At 38.3% G+C, this 21,323-nt stretch overlaps 1 protein-coding gene across 8 annotated transcripts in view; it reads right to left on the bottom strand.

Annotated features, from left to right (window-relative positions):
• Positions 1-21,323, bottom strand: part of RBMS3 (RNA binding motif single stranded interacting protein 3) — a 725,855-nt gene that overhangs the window by 60,902 nt on the left and 643,630 nt on the right. For all 8 annotated transcript variants that reach the window (XM_054058446.1, XM_054058453.1, XM_054058447.1 and 5 more), the window contains 2 exons: positions 14,818-14,914; positions 12,119-12,169 (listed from right to left, as the gene is read on the bottom strand). In XM_054058446.1, the coding sequence (XP_053914421.1) occupies positions 12,119-12,169; positions 14,818-14,914 (148 nt within the window). The remainder of the gene's footprint in view (positions 1-12,118; positions 12,170-14,817; positions 14,915-21,323) is intronic.

The following is a 21,323-nucleotide window of genomic DNA, read 5'->3' as shown; positions in this document are numbered from 1 at the left end:
GGAAGATGTGGCCTGCTGCAGCTCTAGCTGTCATGATGAGTGGCTTTGCTTGCTGAACTTGGAGTGGGAGTCAGTGAAGGAGGTAATACAGCTTTGCTACTTCCTCAGACGCAAATAAGGGAGAAACAGTGCTGCATCTGCCTGTCTATCAGAACTAGAGCAATCTCCTTCTTTCTACAGAAATTACATGGCCCATCATCAAGATGAAATGTCAGTGATGGAAAGCATACAACCACGCTTTTCCTGAAACACTGTTGGTGTTTCTGGCCCACTGGAACCCAAGGTTAGCCAGAAGCAGTTGTGGCAGTGTGGATGGACCAGCTTTACAACAGCAGGTCTCTTCCTATACCTGCTAATGGAAAATATCCTTCTAGCCTCAACCCCATCATATGTGGGACATCTGCAAATGTGACGCCCACCCTCTTGGCTAGAGCGAGGCGATAGACTAGTAATTTCCAAATCTGCAAGCAGGAACCTTTTATTGATCGCTCTAAGAGGAAGGCTATCAAGCTGGGAGCTGACACAAACTCACATCCTGTGTGGATTGGGCAAAGAGGAGCTGCATAATGATTTACAGATTGTTGTACTGGAAAAGTACAAAGGCTGTTTGAAAGCAGGCTGTTTGCTGCGTGAATCATATGTAACTCTCTTGTCCCACCACAGAGATCAGTAGCAGAGTGTCAACCCTGTGACCCTCAGCTTGGAGCTGAAAAAATCATCCAAGTTATCCTAGACCAAACCTGTATGAGGACTCCGCACATGTTTTTTCTCTATGCGTTATACAACTTTTTAGGACGCAGAAGTAGACATCTGATAATGAGGAACCCAATTTTCTTCCTGCTTTGGGATGTGTGTGTGGTGTGTAGATAAAAGGTAACTTATACTTGATTGCCCACTCTGAAAAGCACAGTGGTGAAGGGCTACATCTGGGATTTGGGATGGAGGTTAGAGACCGGGGCTCTCCTGGGCAACAAGGCCTGCAGAGACATTACAAAACCTTCCAGGTAACTTATTTAAAAGGCACGGAATAGGAAGGCTGCTCAGCAGACATCACTTAACTAGGTATGCTCAAGGCTGTAGTCAGTAATAAGGAATAACAAATTGTGTTTAAACCACTATTATAAGAAATGATATTTCAACCCCTGATTTCCACTTTTGTTTTAACAATAGGCTGTTTGATAAGAAAGCCTACCCTGCTGGAAATGCACGTCTCTTTGGCAGGTAATCCAAAGAATAAACATCTAGTGGTTTCACTAAATAGCAACTTGGCACTCCTTCAAAATTCTTCAGACTCTGTTGATCGGTCACTGTTACACAACTCACTCTCCCTCAATCCACTATGAAAGAGTCAAAGAATGTTTGATGTTTATACTATTGTACTTCACTATTTGTTTTTGCAGTCATGTAAGAAAGAGGTTGAAACCATACTCTCAACAATGTTGCTGCTACCACTGTTTCATAACAAGTAGCTTTTTGACACACACCACTGAATGCATGGACTCAGAATGGATTTATTGCTAATTTACCCCAGTTTGAGAGGAAAATGAGTTTATAACCTGAAAACTGTAATTAAGCAATCACTCCATTTCAGTGGGACCAAAATCAGTTTAGGAAAGACACTTAATTTGATCTAGATTTGCCACTTTACTGCAAAGCTCAGGTCAATATTGCATTCTTTATAAAGACATTTGAACTGAAAAGAAAACATTTTATCTAATAGAATAACAAATGAATGGCAAATACAGCTAGATCTGACTACATTCAATCATAAGCTATTACTTATCATATCTTGGACGTTTCTGCCTTCCAAGATGTTAAATCACAGTGATATACATAATATTAAAAAAAGTCTGTTAGAACTGTTCCTGCAAAAATAATTTAAAAATAATTATGCTATTATGATGCTTCACCAGTTACAGTCGAGCAGGTGTTAATTAGTCAGCCACTTACTCAGACACCTCAATAAGTATATCAGTAATGAGCATAGAACACTGCCTCCATTTCCCACATGAGCCATCAGACAGCAGAGGCAGTTTTCTGGGAATGACAGTTTCAGCAGAGGAATGAATACATTCAGAGGAGATGAAAAACCCAGAGAAGTCATTGAACTCAAGGTGCAGATGCAAGCAAAATGAGGAACCAAGACTGGATCATCGCTACTGCAGAGCAACATAATTGCTGGCACATGTAAGCCCAGGTCCAGTGGTGAGGACTAAAGGATATTAATGAAGACAAAACACAGATAAACCGAAGACAGAGCTAGCTAACCTCATTTTTTAAAACAAAATGACCTGTTTTCTAGACAAAGGACATGCAGCAGATCTAAGCTCTCTGAAGGTCAATGAAGTATTTCAGGTGCAACACTCGAAATCACTAAACTTTGGGAATTATAAAGGATTAACTAAAGAGGAAATGACAACAGGTTGTGCTAAAAGACAAGCTATGCTTCTTCAGTGGGAGGGGGTCACTAAAATCTCCATAAGTGCTCTCATCCAATATTTTTAATAATGCCCTTGAACAATAAGATTTGGGCAAATTACAATGTTGTGAGTCATTTTCAATCAAGTGGAAGATTGAACTACCATACAAGAAGGACTGGATTAAACAGAGCAAGGAATGAATTCATGAAGACAATTAGGCTAATATGTGTTTTCATTTATAATGTAAAAGCATTTGATGGAAACTTGGAAAAAGAAGAAAACCTAGGTGTATCAGAGAATTATAGGATGACTGTATTATCAAGGTCATGTGCACAGAGGAAAAAGATATTATAATGCAGCAAATACTCCCAGTGAAGAGAAGGAAGTAGTAATGCTATTTTGCAAAAAAGGTTGGAATACTGTGAGCATTGGCTGTCCCAGAAAAATAAACTCAAAGTGAAACAGATCCAAAGAAGAGTCATTGTTGCAGCCAGAGGTACAAAATCCCTAAAATATTGCAAATGCGTAGTGATTTTACCATAGTAAACCTAGCAAATGAAGATGCAGGTAAGATTTTTGTCTATAACTGAATGTGGTGAACATCCAGATGTGAGAAGAGTTACTGAAGGTAGCTGAGGACACTTGATCAAGAACAGATGGATGCAAAATGAATAGGAATAACTCTAGGTTGGAAATTAAAAATGCCTGAGAGCGTTAAGCCTGAGAGAACAAAGGTGTTCTGAAACAAGCCTTCCAATAGGATTAGCAAGAGGCAAAAAAAAGATATTGTTTAATCAGGTTTTGGAAGGGATTAGATGGCATGGTTCCTGAATATTACAGGAATCCCAAGTCTTACAAACTGGTCACTAAGTCCTTAAAGTACATTACTATAATTTTTACACAACTCCTGCACTAGATACATCATGAGGTAATCATAAATAATATATAGATTAGCTAGTGTCCCCTACTTATGTAAATTTGGTCCTTGAATACACTTGCATAACATAATGGTAATTTATGTGAGTGCTTTTGTTCTATGGATTAGCAAAGTGCCAGAGTCTCCTTCATAAATTTATTGCTGCAGGCATGACTCTCTTCTCATTCTCATTGTTTTACACCTATGCAACTCAATTTTCTTAAGTGAAGTTAACTTGTGATTTATACTGGTAAAAATCAGATTCAATATTTCCCTTTGTAGCTACGACAGGATTATTTTAATATTTAATAAGAAAGCCATAGATGTTAGTAGTATCATTGCAAGGCTATGCTTAGAGGCATCAGTCGAGATAGGCCCTTGTTCCACCAGACTTTTCACAAACATCTGGTAAAAGCTATTTAGTGGTATGACAGCTTTATAATCTAAATAGATGGGATTAAAAAAAGACAAATGAGAAACTGAGGCTGAGAAGAAAGATGTTTTCTCCAAGGTTACAGAACAGATCAGCGGCAGAAGAAAAAGTATCTGTCATTAAGTGCTCTAAGCCTATGTGCATTCTCTGAAACCAGTGCAAGGAAAGGCAGGATTGGGTCAAAAAGGAGCCTGTGCAAGGATGAAAATAGCTATACATTATATCTACAGGTGAACAACTATGCATTATTTCCAGTTGGAATTTGCTTCCAATAACAGTTGAAAACACCCCATACTTTAAAAAAACAATAATGCAGTAATTAACTTTGCAGCTTACACCTCGATTCTTACATAACCCCTTTCATATTCAGTTGTATACAAAAAGACATTTTGCCGATAGCCTAAAACTTGACTTGATCCATCGCTGGCAGGAATTCACTTTTACAATTTTGAAAGCTTGTGCCAGTCTTTACAATTGTTATTTTGGAGTTAGTTTGGAGTGCTGCCCTGGCATTACTTTAGTTGTATAACACAGCTCTTCCTACTGCTCATCTGAGTTCATAGGGCTGTTCCCTTCTCCAAAGCTGCCCAGTGCCTCATCTAATGGAGACACTGATTTTCTGGGGTGCAGGGATGGACTTTGAGAAGCCTACAGGAGATCCCTTCCTGCTGGGGAACCATCCCGCAGCAACATCCTCTATCCTTAACTGCACTATGGAAGAAAGAAATCTCCATCGTGGGAGAGGGGCCCATTGCTGTGTGCAGCAGGCACCCACAGTAGATGATTCCCAGCCTTGTAACCAACTAGCGTGAAACCTCTGTGCTCCCAAATCACAGCTTATTCAAAGCTCTTTGCTGCCTGTGGCAGACGAAAATTGTTGCCTTTTCTTTTCATCCTCACCAAACTCGGATGTTCAGCAATGGCACTCTATGACCATCTGTGTTGCAAGCTTGGCTTGCAGGCTCTTGATACATGCATGCCACGTGATTTGCTTAAGCCAGTGTAGCAGAGCTCTCACTGCAGAGGTTGGATAGTACCAGCATCAGCTGCAAGACAATGGACATTACCAAGCAAAAAATAAGAGATGGTCAATGATGTAGAATAAATTTAATAAAATTAAATAAATGATATATACATGTATCACATACCTCTCTAGTTCACAGCACACATATGCACATGTAATCATAATGCAATACACATGGCAAAATATTTGATGGAGAGCTAAACTGAGAAATCATCTGACAAATTTATATCACACGCTTACCTAATTCACCACTCTGCTGAGCCCATTACTTTCTGCACACACATTAATCTAACTCTTGGCCTATAATTAATACCATGTGTTTACGCAGTCCATTGCTCTCTCCTGATCCTATCACATTCTGCCTACTTATTAATCTACCACCTGGACAATAGCTAACTTGATCAGTGCTCAACAAATGAGGAATTCTTACTCAAAATGGCAAACCTGATATATGAACCTTATAGTTCAAGTTCAGATTTTTGACTTAGTGTAAATTTAAAACTTCACATAAATGCAAATCTACATGCAACCACAGATGATACATATATTATATGAAATAAATAAAATCTTAGTGATTTTCAGTCTTAGCTGATGTACATGAAGTTGGAAAAGTTAAAATAGACCACAGGCTTTGTACAAAATTAGACATCGATTTTTTTTTTTTCAAATGCACCACATTCTCCCACAGAAGGTACTCCAACATTTCTTGATTAATAACTATATTTAGAAAAAAATAGCACCCTTCAATAAAGCTTTCTGCTTTTAAACAGCTATTGTGTTAACATTTTTCTTGACAATGAAGGCTGACGGTTAATTTTGCATCTTTTCTATCTAAATAGAAATCAATATTCCATAACCTCAACCAGAATTTCCTGGCTTGAACATCTCTGGGGTACCTTTCAAATTTAGTGTCAGTCGCCTTCTTTTCCAAATATCTTTTCCAGTTACGTTTATAGATTTGTATGAAAAAATATATATAGTCTTTTTCCACTAATGTAAATGTCTTTTAAAAAATCTTAGACCGGTGGTTTATCCATTTAGTATTCACACTATCTTTAGCATTTTTGAAAGAAGAGAAAATTTTACTAGAACTCTTAAGCCTTTTTAGGATAAAAGAGCAAAGCATGAGTTCCTGAAATGCAGGGGCTTTTATACTGGAAACACTTGTGTTTCTCCCATTCCTATCATCTAAGTGAAACCATATGCAGTGTGTCTTGCTGCTGTCACAAAAAATATCCAGCTTCACCAGGGGGCTCTAGCAGAGTGTCAAAATCGGTTGGAAATCTAATTTGGATGTACCTTTTTCTGCCATTCATATTAATTCATATTAACTTCTACAACAGCAGAACAAATGACTGCAGAAATACTTCGATATCATTCCAGAAGAGCAGTATAATCAAACATACAAATCCTTACACTTGAGTATGAGATGTGACTTCATTGAATTATTTACACCTTTTTAGAAGCATGAGTTGCTTGAGGTTGGGCACGGCTTTTCTGTCCTGGGTACTCTCCTCAACACAACAGCACTTGGCACTCAAGAGAGTCAGTAAGCACATGCTCACTTGAGTCTGAAATTACCCATTTAGCAGAGTAGCACTGAGACATCCATGTAGAGCCGGTGCTGGGTGAGAGGCAGGCAAAAATGACCCCATGCAAGCCTGCCTGTCCCAAAGGAACACTGCCAATTACTGTCTTGATTATCAGAGTTATAGAATTGGCAGTCCTTGATTTTCTGCCTCGGGAAACACTGGAATTAAAATTGTTCAGCAGAACTTTGGCATTGGTATTTGGTTAGTTATTTCAACCTCTAAACTCTTTAGCCTTAAAAGTTCAAGTAAGTTGATGTTCAAAGGATCTCTTAAAAATACGCAGTTAAAAGTTAAAAGACTAGCTAGAGATTCCAATTTCTAAGGATTATTTCCTGTTTACTTTTCATACCAGATAGCTGAATTCTCACATTTCATTTTGGAAGCAAGACTCAGCTGTCTGCAGAGGACATACTTTGTTCCCTTACACTCATACAGGCAAAGGCAAGATGGATTCCCAGCTCTATTTGCTAAAAAGGTAGAGCAACAACCAGGAGGTAGAGAAAGGCGTCTCAGGAGAGGGGCATTAAACACAGCACAAGGAACTTCTTTGTTCAAGAGCACAGAAATCAAAACACTGAAACTGCTGTGGTATTTTGGGTATTCTCCAAAACAACAGAGTCACTAGTGAGAAAGTGAAAACTGATATATTTCAGTTGGACAGTTTGTACTTTTTATGCTACATTCATGCACAACAATGAAAAGGCAAGAATCTGGAGTCCTTACTCAGCCTCACTTCTCACCAAAGTAGGGATTTTACTTTGTTTATGAAATAAGAAACATTCTTGTTGCTGCTTTTAAAGACAGATTACATTCACCCATATGCCAGAGGAAGGAAGAAAGAAAAAAAATAATAAGGGCGTTTGTTACGACATTGACCTTTCTAAAAGGGCTGTAAGGGTTTAAGAAACATCCAGAAGTTTTCCCAAATGCACTTTATCATTTGGGATAGCTTTTTCCATAAGCTGCTCTGCCTGCACCCATCACACTGCCACTGGCATATTCTTTCTGTAGCTATTATGCAGAAACTATTCCAGATTGACAAGAACATATATCTGTGCATATACAATGACTACTTACAGTCACACAGTTTTAGTTGCAAATAAAAGAGGGCAGGTGTAAAACCAGTGCGCATATACAGTATTAGGGTACAGCAATTCTGTTGGGTCACTTCCTTTAGAGAGGAAGAGTATTATTTGCAGTAAAGATTTGAATCAAAAATTTCTATGCAAATGTAATCATTAATAAAAACAAAGATTATCTATATGTGAACTGACCTTAAACAACACGTTTTTCAAAGTTTTGCCTGAACCATAGGACAGCCTTCAGGGACTACAGGAAAAACACACTAATGTGGCAAATGTTATAAATCCCCAGAATAACTCTTATCCCATTTATGTTTTGATTCTGTCATCACTATCCATCTACCCTTATCCTGAGGCAGTAATGAAATACAAGACTTGTTTCAAGCAGGGATGAGTGAGCACTGTACTGTGAAAGCTATAGCTAACTAAACGGAGTCCAGACTGCCATCAGTGCATTAAATGTTATGCCAATATGAGCCCAGCCCTACACTGTCATAACTCTGCTAGAGCTTGTCTTCCATTACATCTAGTGAGATGGACTAGGACACGTGGAAAAGCAACAAAACTAGCAAATTTGAGGCATTCTTACTCAGACACAGCACAGTTAATACGGTCAAAAAGTGGTGAAGGCTCTATTTACAAAGGGTACATTTTTCAAAAGTGTCTGAGTCACATATGAGCCTCAAGGTGAATTTTTCATCATAGTCATATGATTCAGGAATCCTGTTTTCCAAAACCCTGAAGGTTGTGCAAGCACAAAGATGTGGGAGGTTTTCATATGTGACCCTACTAGGCCAGCAGAATAATATTTTTTTACAATTTATTATGAAATAGCAGTTCTACCTCAACCTACTTGATATTAATTTTCCAAGGCCCTTATTTTAGTATAAGGCTAGCAAAAATCACTGAGAACATAAAATAAAAACCCTCTTAGAACTGCATATGCAATTGCTTATTGGCATCAACCAATGATAACAAGGTTAGAAGTTACAGGGAAAGTCATGAGTAAATTATGATACACCTGCAGAGTCCTTGACTATCCATTTGACTCTCTCCTATTAGGAAAAAAAATATCTGACTGTTTTTTTCTCTTAGAATGTCATTTTGGTTGTCTTCTGCTTTTAAGGACATCCCAAATAGCAAGAAAACAAGCACAGATGGGGAATTGAAAGCAATAAAAGATCCAATATGAAAAAACTTGAGACTAACCCTAGAGTTTGGGAATCAGAGTGGGAGGAGAGAGACAAAGAGCTAGAAGATGTTCTAACCTGTCATAGTGAGACAAGGCTCAACTCGATTGCTCCACTCAGTATGAGTGGACATATGTTCAAATATAGATATTTTCTTACCCTCAGTCTGAAAATATTGGTGTGTGACACTGAACAGTGAGTTAAGATCAAGGTTCTTGTGAAACTGAAGAAATCCAAGACAGATAATTTTCAATTATTGCCTGAGGCTTACAGTGAAGAGCTCCCAAAGATCAAGTCAGTGTTCAGAGGAACCCATTTTTCATCAGCAGAAGATGTGAAAGCAAAACCGACAGAGATGCTCAACAGCCTTTCAGAAAATAACCTGTGGAATTGCTTTGAATGTTGGCAGCACCACATGCAGCTGTATGTCAACTCAGAAAGGAACCATTTTGAAGGTGATCATTGATTTTCTTAATTTAATAAATAAAAAGAGTTATGGGCACAGTCTAATTTTTTTTTTTGGGGGGGAATGGACCTCGTATACACAAATATTTCCCAGTTAATATATATGTTATTGCTATCTGTTAGGTTCAGAGGTTTCTCTGGTTGTAGGTAAAAAGCTACAGAAGGAATTGGAGCTACAATCTTTTACTATAGTTGTGTTTTTTTAAGCCACCAAGCAAACAGATACAGAATGCACACATGTACACATCAGGAAAATGTAGCTGAAATTGATATATAAAGGGAAATAGAGGAGCAACACTCCTGGCAGGCCAACCACCTACAGGAGATATCTCTGAAGAAAGAGCATGGTATTTAAATTAGTGGGCAGGCGGGTGGCAAAGGAGACAAGATGGGCAGGCAGAGAAGGGGCAGGCAGACACAGCGTGGTAGCACCACGCAGCACAGCTCTTCCCTTCTTGTCAGCAAGCTTGCCAGCCTCGGAGAAAAACGTCCTGTCTGTGTGCAGCACGCTGAATGAAAAACCTCCTTTGTCTCCCCTACAGCATGCTCCTGCCTATTTTTCTGTCACGAAGGACACTACACAGTGTTAAATTATACATAAATAGCAAGTAGGACTTTCTGTTGGAAATGAAAAGCTAATAATCCAGTAACATGATTTAGTGGATACTTACAATCAAAACAAAGAATTTACCACCAGCATTTGAGCAATTCAAACTGTGCTTTCCGTAAGAGTTCATCTCTACTCACAAAGAATAATAGAGGCTTAACAAAATATTCTCCTTCCTGGGGCAAGGAGAATGTAATATTTATCTGCACTGGTTTCCACTGGGACATCATGTGCCACAATCAATCATCTCATAAAATGTTATGAAGTAAAGCAGCGGCAATTTAGATAATAACATGCCAAACTAAGTTACAAGAAGAAACAAAAAGGTAACCAAATTACAAAGTTCCCAGTTTCATCAGCTCAGAGGGTTACCAAAACTCACATCTTTAATTCTGTCAACTTTACTGGAATCTTTTTTTCCCTCTTTTTTAAGCTGTGGAGATGCCTAGAATAGAGTCTATAGTTAGACCTGAAACTACAGTAAACTTACAATGGACACAGATTCTTGATTTTCTTTCAAAACAGGCCATTAATTCTGACGCCTCTTGAGTCCTCTGTGTAGTAATTCTCTGACAACTTTTCAGACGTTTCTAATAAAGAATTCATCTCTGAATGAAACCTGGGGAATGGTAGTTCTGCCTTTTTGCTTTTATACTTTTCCAGCACTAAATGCATCATTTCCATTTATTTAAGAACATAATCTTGGGAAACACATGGGAAAAATCTTTCAGTAAAGAGACTGGAATGGCTGTAGACAACACATGGAGGTAACCCACAATAGCAACAACAGTGGAACTGGAATGTTACACCAATTATCTGCTGCTTCTCTGCTCTTCCACCTATAAGCATACCAAGTTTCACTGACACAACTCTCTGGCTGGCAGTAAATACAAACTGCACTTGGCATATTGAGGGTGCCACTCAGTATAAAGGTTATTTTTCTCTTCACAGCCTGTCACCAAGGAGGAAATACATCCAATTTACCACACCAAAATACCTCTTGGAGTACCACAGAAAAATTCTCTACAGAACATTGCCAAATAAAACTTAAATATACATACACACAAAAATTGGTAAAATACTTAGTTTTTTTCAGAAAGGAGGACTTTCTCCAAGGATTAGAGATTCTTCGAGTCCCACAAGCCTGATAACTCATTTGAGATTTCTTGTAGTCTACACTTAAGCCCAAATATTGCAATATAGGACTGATTTTAAATCTCGCTTTGTTTGATACAGCTCATTTCCCTACAAGGAACACAGCAGCAGCTTTACTCCATCAAGACGAAAACTTTCACTAGGGTCTGGAAAGACACACAGCATTGCAACAGTGGGAACTGGGCTTCCAGAAAACATTCAGTCCACTCTATAATCATTGCCTGGTGAGAGAAAACTGAAGAACTTGTCTCCAATCTGTTGAGGGATGTGGAATGGGGCTTCAAATTGGGATGAAAGTCCTGTGCTACTAAATGAGTATTAGTGTAACTATATCCATACTGTTGCTTAGCTAAATCCCACCAGAGGTGCGATTATGAAGTCAAAACATTTGAACACAAATGTGAGTAACAAACAATCCCAAACTATAAACCTTTGTTTTCATTTTGCTCTCCTCATATAAATCAATGTATTGATGCTTACATGGAGTACACATTTGAATTTTGATTAATGATCCTGTTAAGTGGATCCATACCTGAGAAACTGATCAAAGGCAGGAAATTAAACAAAAGCAATCTGTACATAGTGGGATTCAGTATGCTGTTTTCTCCTAGTATATCACTAATATTTAGGCAAGGTGCATCAAAACTCTCTGTGAAGTAAACAAAAAGTCATCTGCACTGCTTCTAATGAATGTTGGTAGAAGTGTAATGCAGCTTTGAGTAGTACTTATAAATTGATGAAAGATGACAATTTACTCAGGGGGAAAGAAAAAAAAATAGAGTTGACTGGTCAAATCCTAAAGTAGATTTGGCACAGGCTCTATAAGACAGCTATGCTTTACTCCTTTCCAGCACTTGAAATGTATTACTGAGGCATTGAGGACCCTTTAAAGTATATACAACTACAAAGGACTTTTTTGATTAATAAGCATATAAGGGAGGGGTAACATGTTGATCCTGGCAATTCAAAGTACATAAGAATGCAGTTATTTTGCAGTCCCTGAAGCAGAGCTTCAGAAGAAACACTTTAGAGCTTGTTATTCTCATATAATCAATGCAATCAGATAACATGTCACCCATCCTCCTTAAAGCAGCAGAATCTTTGCAGCAGAGGACTCTTGTCAGAAGGAGCAGCTGGCAGCTCTTGCATGACCTAGGACTTTAATGTGGCTGACAAACAAAGCAAGGCTACAGTGGAAGCACTTTTATCTGGATATAAGTAAGTATCCACTTACTGTTGGTTGCATAACATATGGCGGATGAGGCATCCATGAAGTACTCTGGACCTGCATATCAAATACTTTTAATTAGCACAGCAAAGTTTAAAACAGAACTCAAAACTTTACTTGAAAATATTCTTCCTATTAAAACTACAGAGCTAATTTTGGAAAAAGACAATTTATGTAGCTCAATGCAAAGTTCATTTATGCTTCATAAAGTTATTGACAAAGGAAAAAGCTTTCAAATTACATTTCATAATTTTTTCTACCAAAGTCAGAAGTATGAGTGATTGTACCACTTCCACGATCCCCACCATTTTATCTCATAAAGCATTCTTCAATATCCCATGTTGTCCTATTTTTTTCATTTGCATTGTTTGCTTTCATCCATCAATATAATCATGCACATGTCATCCAACCAACAGTGCAGGACAAATACATTGTTCAAAGTTTATTTTCAAAACTATCTGTATGCATTTATAAAGGTATAACATTTTCAGAGATCTCAGAATGAATTATTCCATTTTCAATAAGAACTGCAGATCAAATTCAGTGTTTTTGAAGCATATTGTAATGGAAAGCTTCCATGGCAAAGCTGGCTTAAGATGTCCCTGCCCCCCAGGATCAGCTCTTACCTTGAAGATCATTGTGGAGTCCATTCCAAACAGAACTCTATATACCTCAGCAAAGTCTGTCTTTGTTGTTCTGCCTTATGACTGACATGTAACACATCCCATGGATACACCAATTTTACTAACAATTAGATACATCACAGAGCACTTGCACATTTATGGTTGCATCTCTGAGCCATAACTCCCTCTTGTGCCAAGTGCAAATGGCCCACATGTTAACAGAACTCAGACTCAATCCCAAGAATTGTGTATCCTAGTTTCCTTTTTCATCAGTCTGGGCAGCACAGCACAAAAGAAGTACATAAAAATTACAGCTGTGCTGTAGCCATCACTGGGCACCTTACTAGTTATCCTAAACGCTTACAGAGATGGGCATGTGGCATGCTCAGTCTGAGCCTGAGCATGGATGGCTACAAGAAAGCTGTAAGATCCCAGTTCTCCAGATACCCTTTGGTTATGTTCATAAAGCAAATGGTGAGAATTACTTGCGTAATTGTGTACTTCTATGCTTGCTGAAGTTTATCAAAGTAAATTTTTTGGTGAAAAGCAAGTTCAGTGAAACACGTTTAGAATCAAACCCAGTGCACACACAGGAAAATAAATGTTTACTACAGACTTTTTTTGTTATGAATCCCCACTAATTAAACTCTATTAGAGCTGCCACAGCTTACTGCTGTTCCTTGCTCCCATTCTTGCAGCACTGCAGTTCCTCCTCTGTGACAGGGCAAATGCCTTTGGTTTTACCCTGCAAACTATCTATACAGAATGATACGGGTTAAAAAGAAAAAAAAAGTATGGTTTTGGTGCATATGCATCCAGCCATGCAAATGCATCAAACCATGAACCGATCCAAGGGTTTAAGTTGGGATGGAAGAAGGGAGCAACTGCAAACTGTGGACCAGTGATAGGAATAAGTGGCTGGGTGGCCTGTTAAGTAGCCTGAATTAGAGGGAGGAGGTGTAACTCTTAAGCCAGCTTTACTACTGAGAAAAGTGCATGTGAGCTGCACTCATATGCCTCTGGCACTGACATTTCTTTGCTGTTGCCATTTACTGAAATTACTGAATTGATCTCACCAAAACAACTGTTGTTCAACAAGCGTTACATAGCCATTTAAAATTAAATAACACAAAAGCCAAAGAAAATTACAAGAATCATTCATCTTTGAAGATCAAGTTCAAAACACAGTAAGTGTAAGCACAACTTCCCAGAATTACCTGTTAGCAGTAGTACACCATCTCAAAAAACCCCACAACTCAACCCAACAACCCAATTCTACCATTAAGAACAACCCACCATGCAGCTTTGCAAGTCTGGGTAGCTCATCTCAGCTAGGACTCAGGACTGGAAAAGCACTGATGCTATAGGACAGAAATAACTGAAATGGGAAAATGTATAGCCAATGACCAGCCTCAGAGTGAAGTGATATGTTCACAGAGAACGACTAATAATAAAACTATACAACCTGGTTTTGACTTCCATTTCAGAAAGCCAGAGCATGGCAATAATTTCTCAGTGGAGATCTGTGAGGGATATGCTGAAAGGAGAAAATCTGAACAACAAAACATGTGGGAGACTGAAGAAGGATATGAGGACAGTGATCCTCAAGTAATTGGCTTTGTCAGGGATTATTGGATAAAAATGAGTGCTTTTATAGGATGCTGTTACTGGAGCAAATACAGCTGAGGTTAAAAGGTCAAAATAGGATGCAGTCAACATAAATTATAATAAATGAATTTAGAAAATCTTTTGGCTAATGAAGGGGAGCCAAAATGACAAAACATTTTAATAAGAATGATAAGCTTCTGCTGTTGTCAACTGGGAATGACGCAAAATGCTATTTACTAGAGAAGCTGATTGAAGTAAAAAAATATGGTGGCTTTCATTTCTAGTGTAAAGAATGCAGGAAATACTTAAAACCCTATACCAAATGACACCTGAATACCACTAGAAAGACTTTTTTTAAAGTGTGACCCAAGAGCTCAAGCACTTGCACAATTTTCTGTGGTACGCACTCTGCCTTCATCCACATTCAAAACACAATTAACTGGGAAAAAGTAGACAAGCTCAAATCTGACGTACCTGATATGTAGAGACAGGGGAAGCAGCAATGAATGGTGTGATTGATGTCTGTGGAATCATGCGGTTTGTTGGAATACTGTACGGTGAGGAATAAAATCTGCAAACAAAGAACAAAAGCGAGATTTTTTGAACCTTTCGGCTGCTACGCTCTGACTAACTAATTCACTGCCTCCCAGGCAAAGACAAAAAAGACTCTACATAGGTAATTATGTCCATCTATTTCCAAAACCACAATAAAAGTGATGTCTCCACTGAACAGATCTTGGAAATGGAAAGGAGGAGGAATATTTACACAAAGCATATTTTTTTCACTTCAACTAGTACAAATACAGAACTTCACGATACAAGAAGTAATTATCTGAAATGCAAAGACAGCTGCTTCACCAGAGCACTAGCTAGTGAAAGGAAATTTCTTACGCGATATTGAAGACAATATTACTGATTTCATTTTTACATGTTGTACTGTTTTCTTTTCAGATCTTAATGCTTCAGTGCTGAGAATAACACATTCCATATACAAGCCCGAATTACTTTATTCAGGGATGGCTACAAAAACTCTGGCTGAAATTTTCATAGTCATCTCGGCAGAGAGCAAAAAAACCCACCTTCTTGTAAAATGTACCTGCAATTATGAGTCTAAATGCCCCGGGCAGCACTGAAAATCTCAGATTTAGTTGCTTTTATTCCCAGTGTTGCATGCTAGGAAAAAAAGTTGCACTTTCTCTTGCTTGATGGTAATAGAAGTTATAGTCCTTCTTTTTCCCTGTAGGTTAATGATTATTGATAAAATTATCACTTTGAAAATATCATTACTGGTGGATTGTGTAATTACTTAACATGTGTACGTTTGTAAAGATTTTTGCATTTGCCTTTAGTTCAGTTTTAACTGTAAGCCCAAAAATTCGAATTGCTTAAAAAAACAATGTTTGTAGTCTCACAGCTTTCAAAATGCTTATACTTTGGACTCTGAGAAACGTTCCTGTGCAGTGTTATCTTGTCCGACATAAACCCCATGAAGATCCTTCTCATAAAGCATGAACTAATCTTACAAGTAACAGAAGATTTTGCACATACGCTCTCTCTGTAACAGTGAAGTGGATTACACTCCCTCTCTTTTTATGCTTTTTTTCCCCCCACACTGAGGCAATCAACAGTAGCTTTCCATGAGAGTCATGCAACAAAAAAAAAATCATTACTGGTCTTTAAACAAGTGCTCTATTTCCTGAATGCCCTGGCATCTCAGATTTAGTACTAATCAGTCTAGTTCGGACTGGATGCATTCATTCTGGATTCAGGCTCAAATAACCACTGACCATGCAACCAATAGCTTTGGAAAAAACGGCTGCTGTCTTTGAAGGTTGGGTGGAAACATTCAAAGTTAGGAGGGGAAAGGGATACAGAGAAGCAATCATTTGTTCTCTCAATTCCAAATAAGATTTTAAAATGCCAAAAGCAGCAGGTGGCATTTGAGTGATTTTTTGTTTAATAGAAATACATTGCTATTTTAGGAACATTTATCTGCCCTTACAACGCTCACACAGAGGCTATTTTAAAACAGTGCCTTTGCCCAATTTTATATGTATACTATTATGAGAACTTAGAGGCATTTGTATCCCTCTGCTTGTATCAAACATTAAGTTCATAGATAATTGAGGGTGAAAGGATTTTTATAGCACTGGCTGGGTTCATCTATGGCATTAGCATGATGCCTATGCCTATTACGGGGGTCTTCTCCTAGATCAGGGTTAACCAGAAATTACTTCAGCTATGCTGTTGCTAAGTGGATGAACTAAGAAATGCTGTGTGAGGAAAATAAAAATAGTCAATGGCAGACTGATAGAAAAGGTAAAATGCATAACAGAAATACATATAAATCTATTGAACTTAAGAACAGTATAAAACCAAAACTCTTTGTAGAAAACAACATATTCATTCTGTTCTTGTTCTGTCTGTCCATCAGCCTGGCACTGATGCTACACTCATACCATTTAGAAATTGGTCAGACAAAGATAAATGCAGGGGACAAACCACTTGCAATTTGGAAGTAACGTTGAGTCTTTGGAACAACATTTCCAATAAATCCCAGGAAGTACTACCAAACTTACAGAAAACATGTTAAGCCAAGAACTTGACAGACAGCTAACTATTTCAGTTTCAGCTTAGAGATGCAGTTATCTGAATAGTACATAAGCTTGCAGAGTATACACTCTAGTAATGTGAAAAATACAACCCTTCCAACACCCCTGCCAATAAAATTTATCTGTAGCACTTTGGAATGCTCTCAAATAACCAGCAAATAAAACATTCTATCAGGACACTCAGCTATACTGCAAAAATGCACGCACCAGAGCATCAAAGAAGAGAAAGGAAGGAAATCTGATGCAGCAAATGACGTGAGAAAATCCAGTTCACATATTCCAATTTTAATAATAATAAAGCAAGTTTAACAATCTGAGTCACTGTGACAGGCAGTAGATCAAATATTTTGCAATCAGGAATCCCGTATACCCAAAGAGAAAGGCTTGTCTCCCTGTGAGTGTTGCTTGTGCCCAAAGGATCTAAAGAACGGACATGGCTATCTGCCACCCGTGAAGTACAGTCGGATGGTGAGGATGGGGGTGTCATGCTGGGGATAGATCCAAGCCGAACCCCCACCAGGTGTGGGATGCTCAACCTGCCACCAACTATGAGAATTTATTTTCACCTATCTCCATGCATCTCCAGGTTTTGGAAACTAGGTTGTAAAGTTCCCAAATACAATATGTGCAACTAGACTGCCTATATTCTATCTAATTGGAAAGGAAGTGCATTTCAAAAAATCTGAAAAGAAAGATTGGTTTTTATGATTTTTTTCCAGCCACAGTTTGCAAATTTAAGACATTTCAATATGATTAGTAAAAGAACAAAAAATTGTGAGTGCTTAAACAAGTATCAAAGGCAACTAATTCGATGCTTGCATCTTGCTGGTAAATATTTATTTTAGATCATTCAAAAAAATGCGTATCTCACTCTCTATAGACCACAGTGGCTCCAAAGCAGTCATTATGTTTGAGTATAAGTAATAGGGAACATTTACAATAAAAAAAATAGAGAGGAAAAGGATTTTCTTTAAAAAACCAAAGCTCTTACACATGCTTAAAGTGGAGCCATGCACTGCCCTAGCAGGGCCCACTCACAAAGAGGCTTCAACATGCTGTCAGTCATGGGACATGGAGGCGCCTCCCCAAATTCCCTATACATATAAACAGGCTAATATCCTAACATGGAATTGGCATAAGTGGCATGCTGGGGATGTAAAAAATACAGGAGGAGTGAAAACGCAAGAGTTGCCTGTTCTGGTGTAAACCCTACAGCATCCCAACGAGACGTACAGCTGCTATTCTTGCCGTATTTGATCTTAGGCTTTCCTTATTCTTTTCTTTAGGCTCAGAAAGAGATTACATGAGGTGGAAGTTGCATGTTGTAGGCAAGTCCAAGGGAATACAAGATTATCAGTCATCAGAATATATTGGAAAGAGGAGTGGAAAGAGGTATGAATTATACCAGCATTGACTAATTTTAGAGATATTGTTCAATTATACCACAGGTTTCCTGGCATTAAAATGTACAGTATCTTATACTGTACTTTGAGAGCTGTAGGCTTTGTGGTGATTGGCCTGTGAGCTTTAAGCAGAACTCTCCAAAAGGCTCAGTTGTGTTTTCAGCAAATGCGGTTTGCACACTTAGATTGGCCCATGCAGTTTTTTGTAGGCAGAAGCCATTGTCCCTGCTCCTCAGCTGCAATTGCAATGCTAGAAGCAAAAGTAGAAAGGCATGTGGCAGGAATGAGGCAAAATGGACATCACACTTGTATTAAAAATAGACCTTTTCAGCCTGCATGGATTCTATATGCATATAGAAAACTCATCATTAGAAGGTCAAAAGATGTTCCTGGAGGTTCATGAAGAGGGGTTTAAACAGGGCTCAAAAAAAATGTTTTTAAAAGATGTTAAAAAGAAGCGCACTCCCAATACATCATCAGACATACACAGGCAATGCTTTAAGAACAGTTTCTGTTGTTTAACAGACAAAGCACATACTCCTCTCCTACATCAATCCTCCTGCTGCATTTTGGGACTGCATTATCTGTAGCGTCTGGTCGCTACTTTCCTGCCAAAAAATAAAAATAAAATAAAAAAAAAATCCATATGGTTCCTATCCTATGGGGGAATGTACAAGCTTCCACACAGAATCTGCACAAGAGCAAGACCCTATTTGCACTGCAATAAACACCATTTGCTCATGCCTCATGCCTGCAGGCAGTATTGAAAAAGTTAGATTCATAAATAGTATCCTGGGGCTCACATAATGTAAGAGTATTACCAAGCGTTATCAAGGCAGCAATTTTCAGTTGCAATAAGCCACAGAGTCAGATGTTTGAGATGAAAAAGACCTATCTGAATATTGCGCCCATTGGCCAGCAAATGCGCAGAAAAGTCCCACAGATATCAGATATTAAACTGATACAGCACATCACAATCTTAGTCAAATAGCCAGGAGGACTCAAGCCTCAGGAACATTTTAAACAAGCATCCTTACAGCATGAGTACAAGAGCTCTATTTTGTTCTTTGTACGAGTGCATTAAACCACTAAAATAATATTAATACCACAAATTGAAAAATCAATAGCATATTATAACAGACACACTACTCTCCACAAAAACTGAGTACCTTTGTAAATGCAATTCAGAAAAGGCTGATTATAAAACAAAAAAGGACACAGAGAGATTGGCAAGGGAAAAGAGCTTATCTACTAAAGTGTGTGGTTGCCACGTCCTCAGAAACTCATACTGCAATGATATAGTACACTATGGGGCAGATTCTCCACTCCATTATACCCAGTTTTACACTGATGTAACTTCACTAGATACTTAGACAGAGTTACACGGGCATAAAAACAATATAATGAAATGGAGAATAAAGCTTTACAAGGTAATAGACTCAGAAGGAAATTATCTATTCCTTTGTGGGGAAAAATCTTAGCAATTTTTAGTAAAAGCCTCTCTCTCCCTCTCTTCTGTTTTATTCGGGCTATAGATTTTCAAGGCAAGTATGCAGTTATACAGTAATAAAAGTGATAGTACTACAACATGAGCAATGAGAACCCACCTTTTCATCTGGACAACATGCACGAGTCCAGGTTTTTCCCTGAGGTTTGTCTATGCTCCAACCCAAAACCTAATATATTCCATGCCTCTTCAGGAATTGCAAGTGTTAGATATCACCCCGTGACACTGGCAGAGACATTCCTCTTTAGTAGACTTCTATCCTCCACATAATCCTGCATGGATTTAGCAACTTACATGCATCAAAATACATCTATCAACCCTATAAAGGACTCTAATATATTAGACATTAGCATGTGCAGTCAAGATTTCTTTCACTGGTAATTCATACCTCACCTAGATCTTCACCTCACCTTGGGTATCTTAACATTTCCCACCTCCAGCCTCAGTTCACTAAGCTCCTCACTGGCAGGCACCTAAAGGACTGAGCAATTTGTGCTTATCAACACAACACATCAACATGCCCTGAGCTGTGTGCAGGATCAACACTCGCTTAAACTTGACTGCATCAAACAAGGAAGCAGTTTTTGTTTTACAGACCTTTGGTTAACATTGCTCCATGTAAACCTTAACAGTTTGCTCCACTTTACTGCTAAAGTATTATGCAGCATTTTACCCACAGGGTGGGCACGGGCACACCACCAACACAAGGGGGCTGCAAGCAGCAGCTTTGTGCTCTCTTCCAGACTGTCCTTATTGTGAGGAAGAACAACGTGTCTGCCTAACGCCCCTTCACTGACAATTAAGTCAACCTCTTTTGCTTCACTGTGTTTAAGAGCCTTTAAAACTCTCTTTCATTATGGCCATGCACCTGCTATGATACCTGTGTGTTCTGTCAGTGAGCAACAAATTGCATTCATGTATTTTATGAGCAAAGCATCAAGGTGGTCCCAGACTTAACGAAAATAAAACCCATGAGCTAGATTTTCATTGTACTTACAAGAAAAGAAGCTTATGAAAACCAGTAAAAAATTAGAACTACAAGAGATGTATAGACTACTAAGTGAATGTCTAAGAAAAGAAACTGTGTAACCAAAGGGTTCCGGTCATCCTCAGTGAAAGCCTTTTAAAGATGCAACCAAAGGATGGAACAACATTTGCATGACTTTTGGTGGACAAATCAATTTTTCCACATAGTAAGAGCTTCTCCTCATGATGCTGCGTGCAATCAAACTCACACTACAAGAGCATTTTGAATGAGATCATTTTGTCCTGATTAAACTGAAAATATTTTGACGCTCTGGAAAGATGAGATATGTCAAAGCAGTAATTAATTGTCACTCTTAAAGAGATATCCAGCACTGCAGTTTATTTCATGCTTTACAAATAAAAGAACATTATAAAAAAGTGCATGTTTGAAATTCTCCATTGAGTACTGTTTCTTTTCTCAATGATCACTGA

The sequence above is a fragment of the Cuculus canorus genome, chromosome 2 (assembly GCF_017976375.1).
Source record: "Cuculus canorus isolate bCucCan1 chromosome 2, bCucCan1.pri, whole genome shotgun sequence".
NCBI lineage: Eukaryota > Metazoa > Chordata > Aves > Cuculiformes > Cuculidae > Cuculus > Cuculus canorus.
This window is presented reverse-complemented; position numbering and strand designations above follow the sequence as displayed.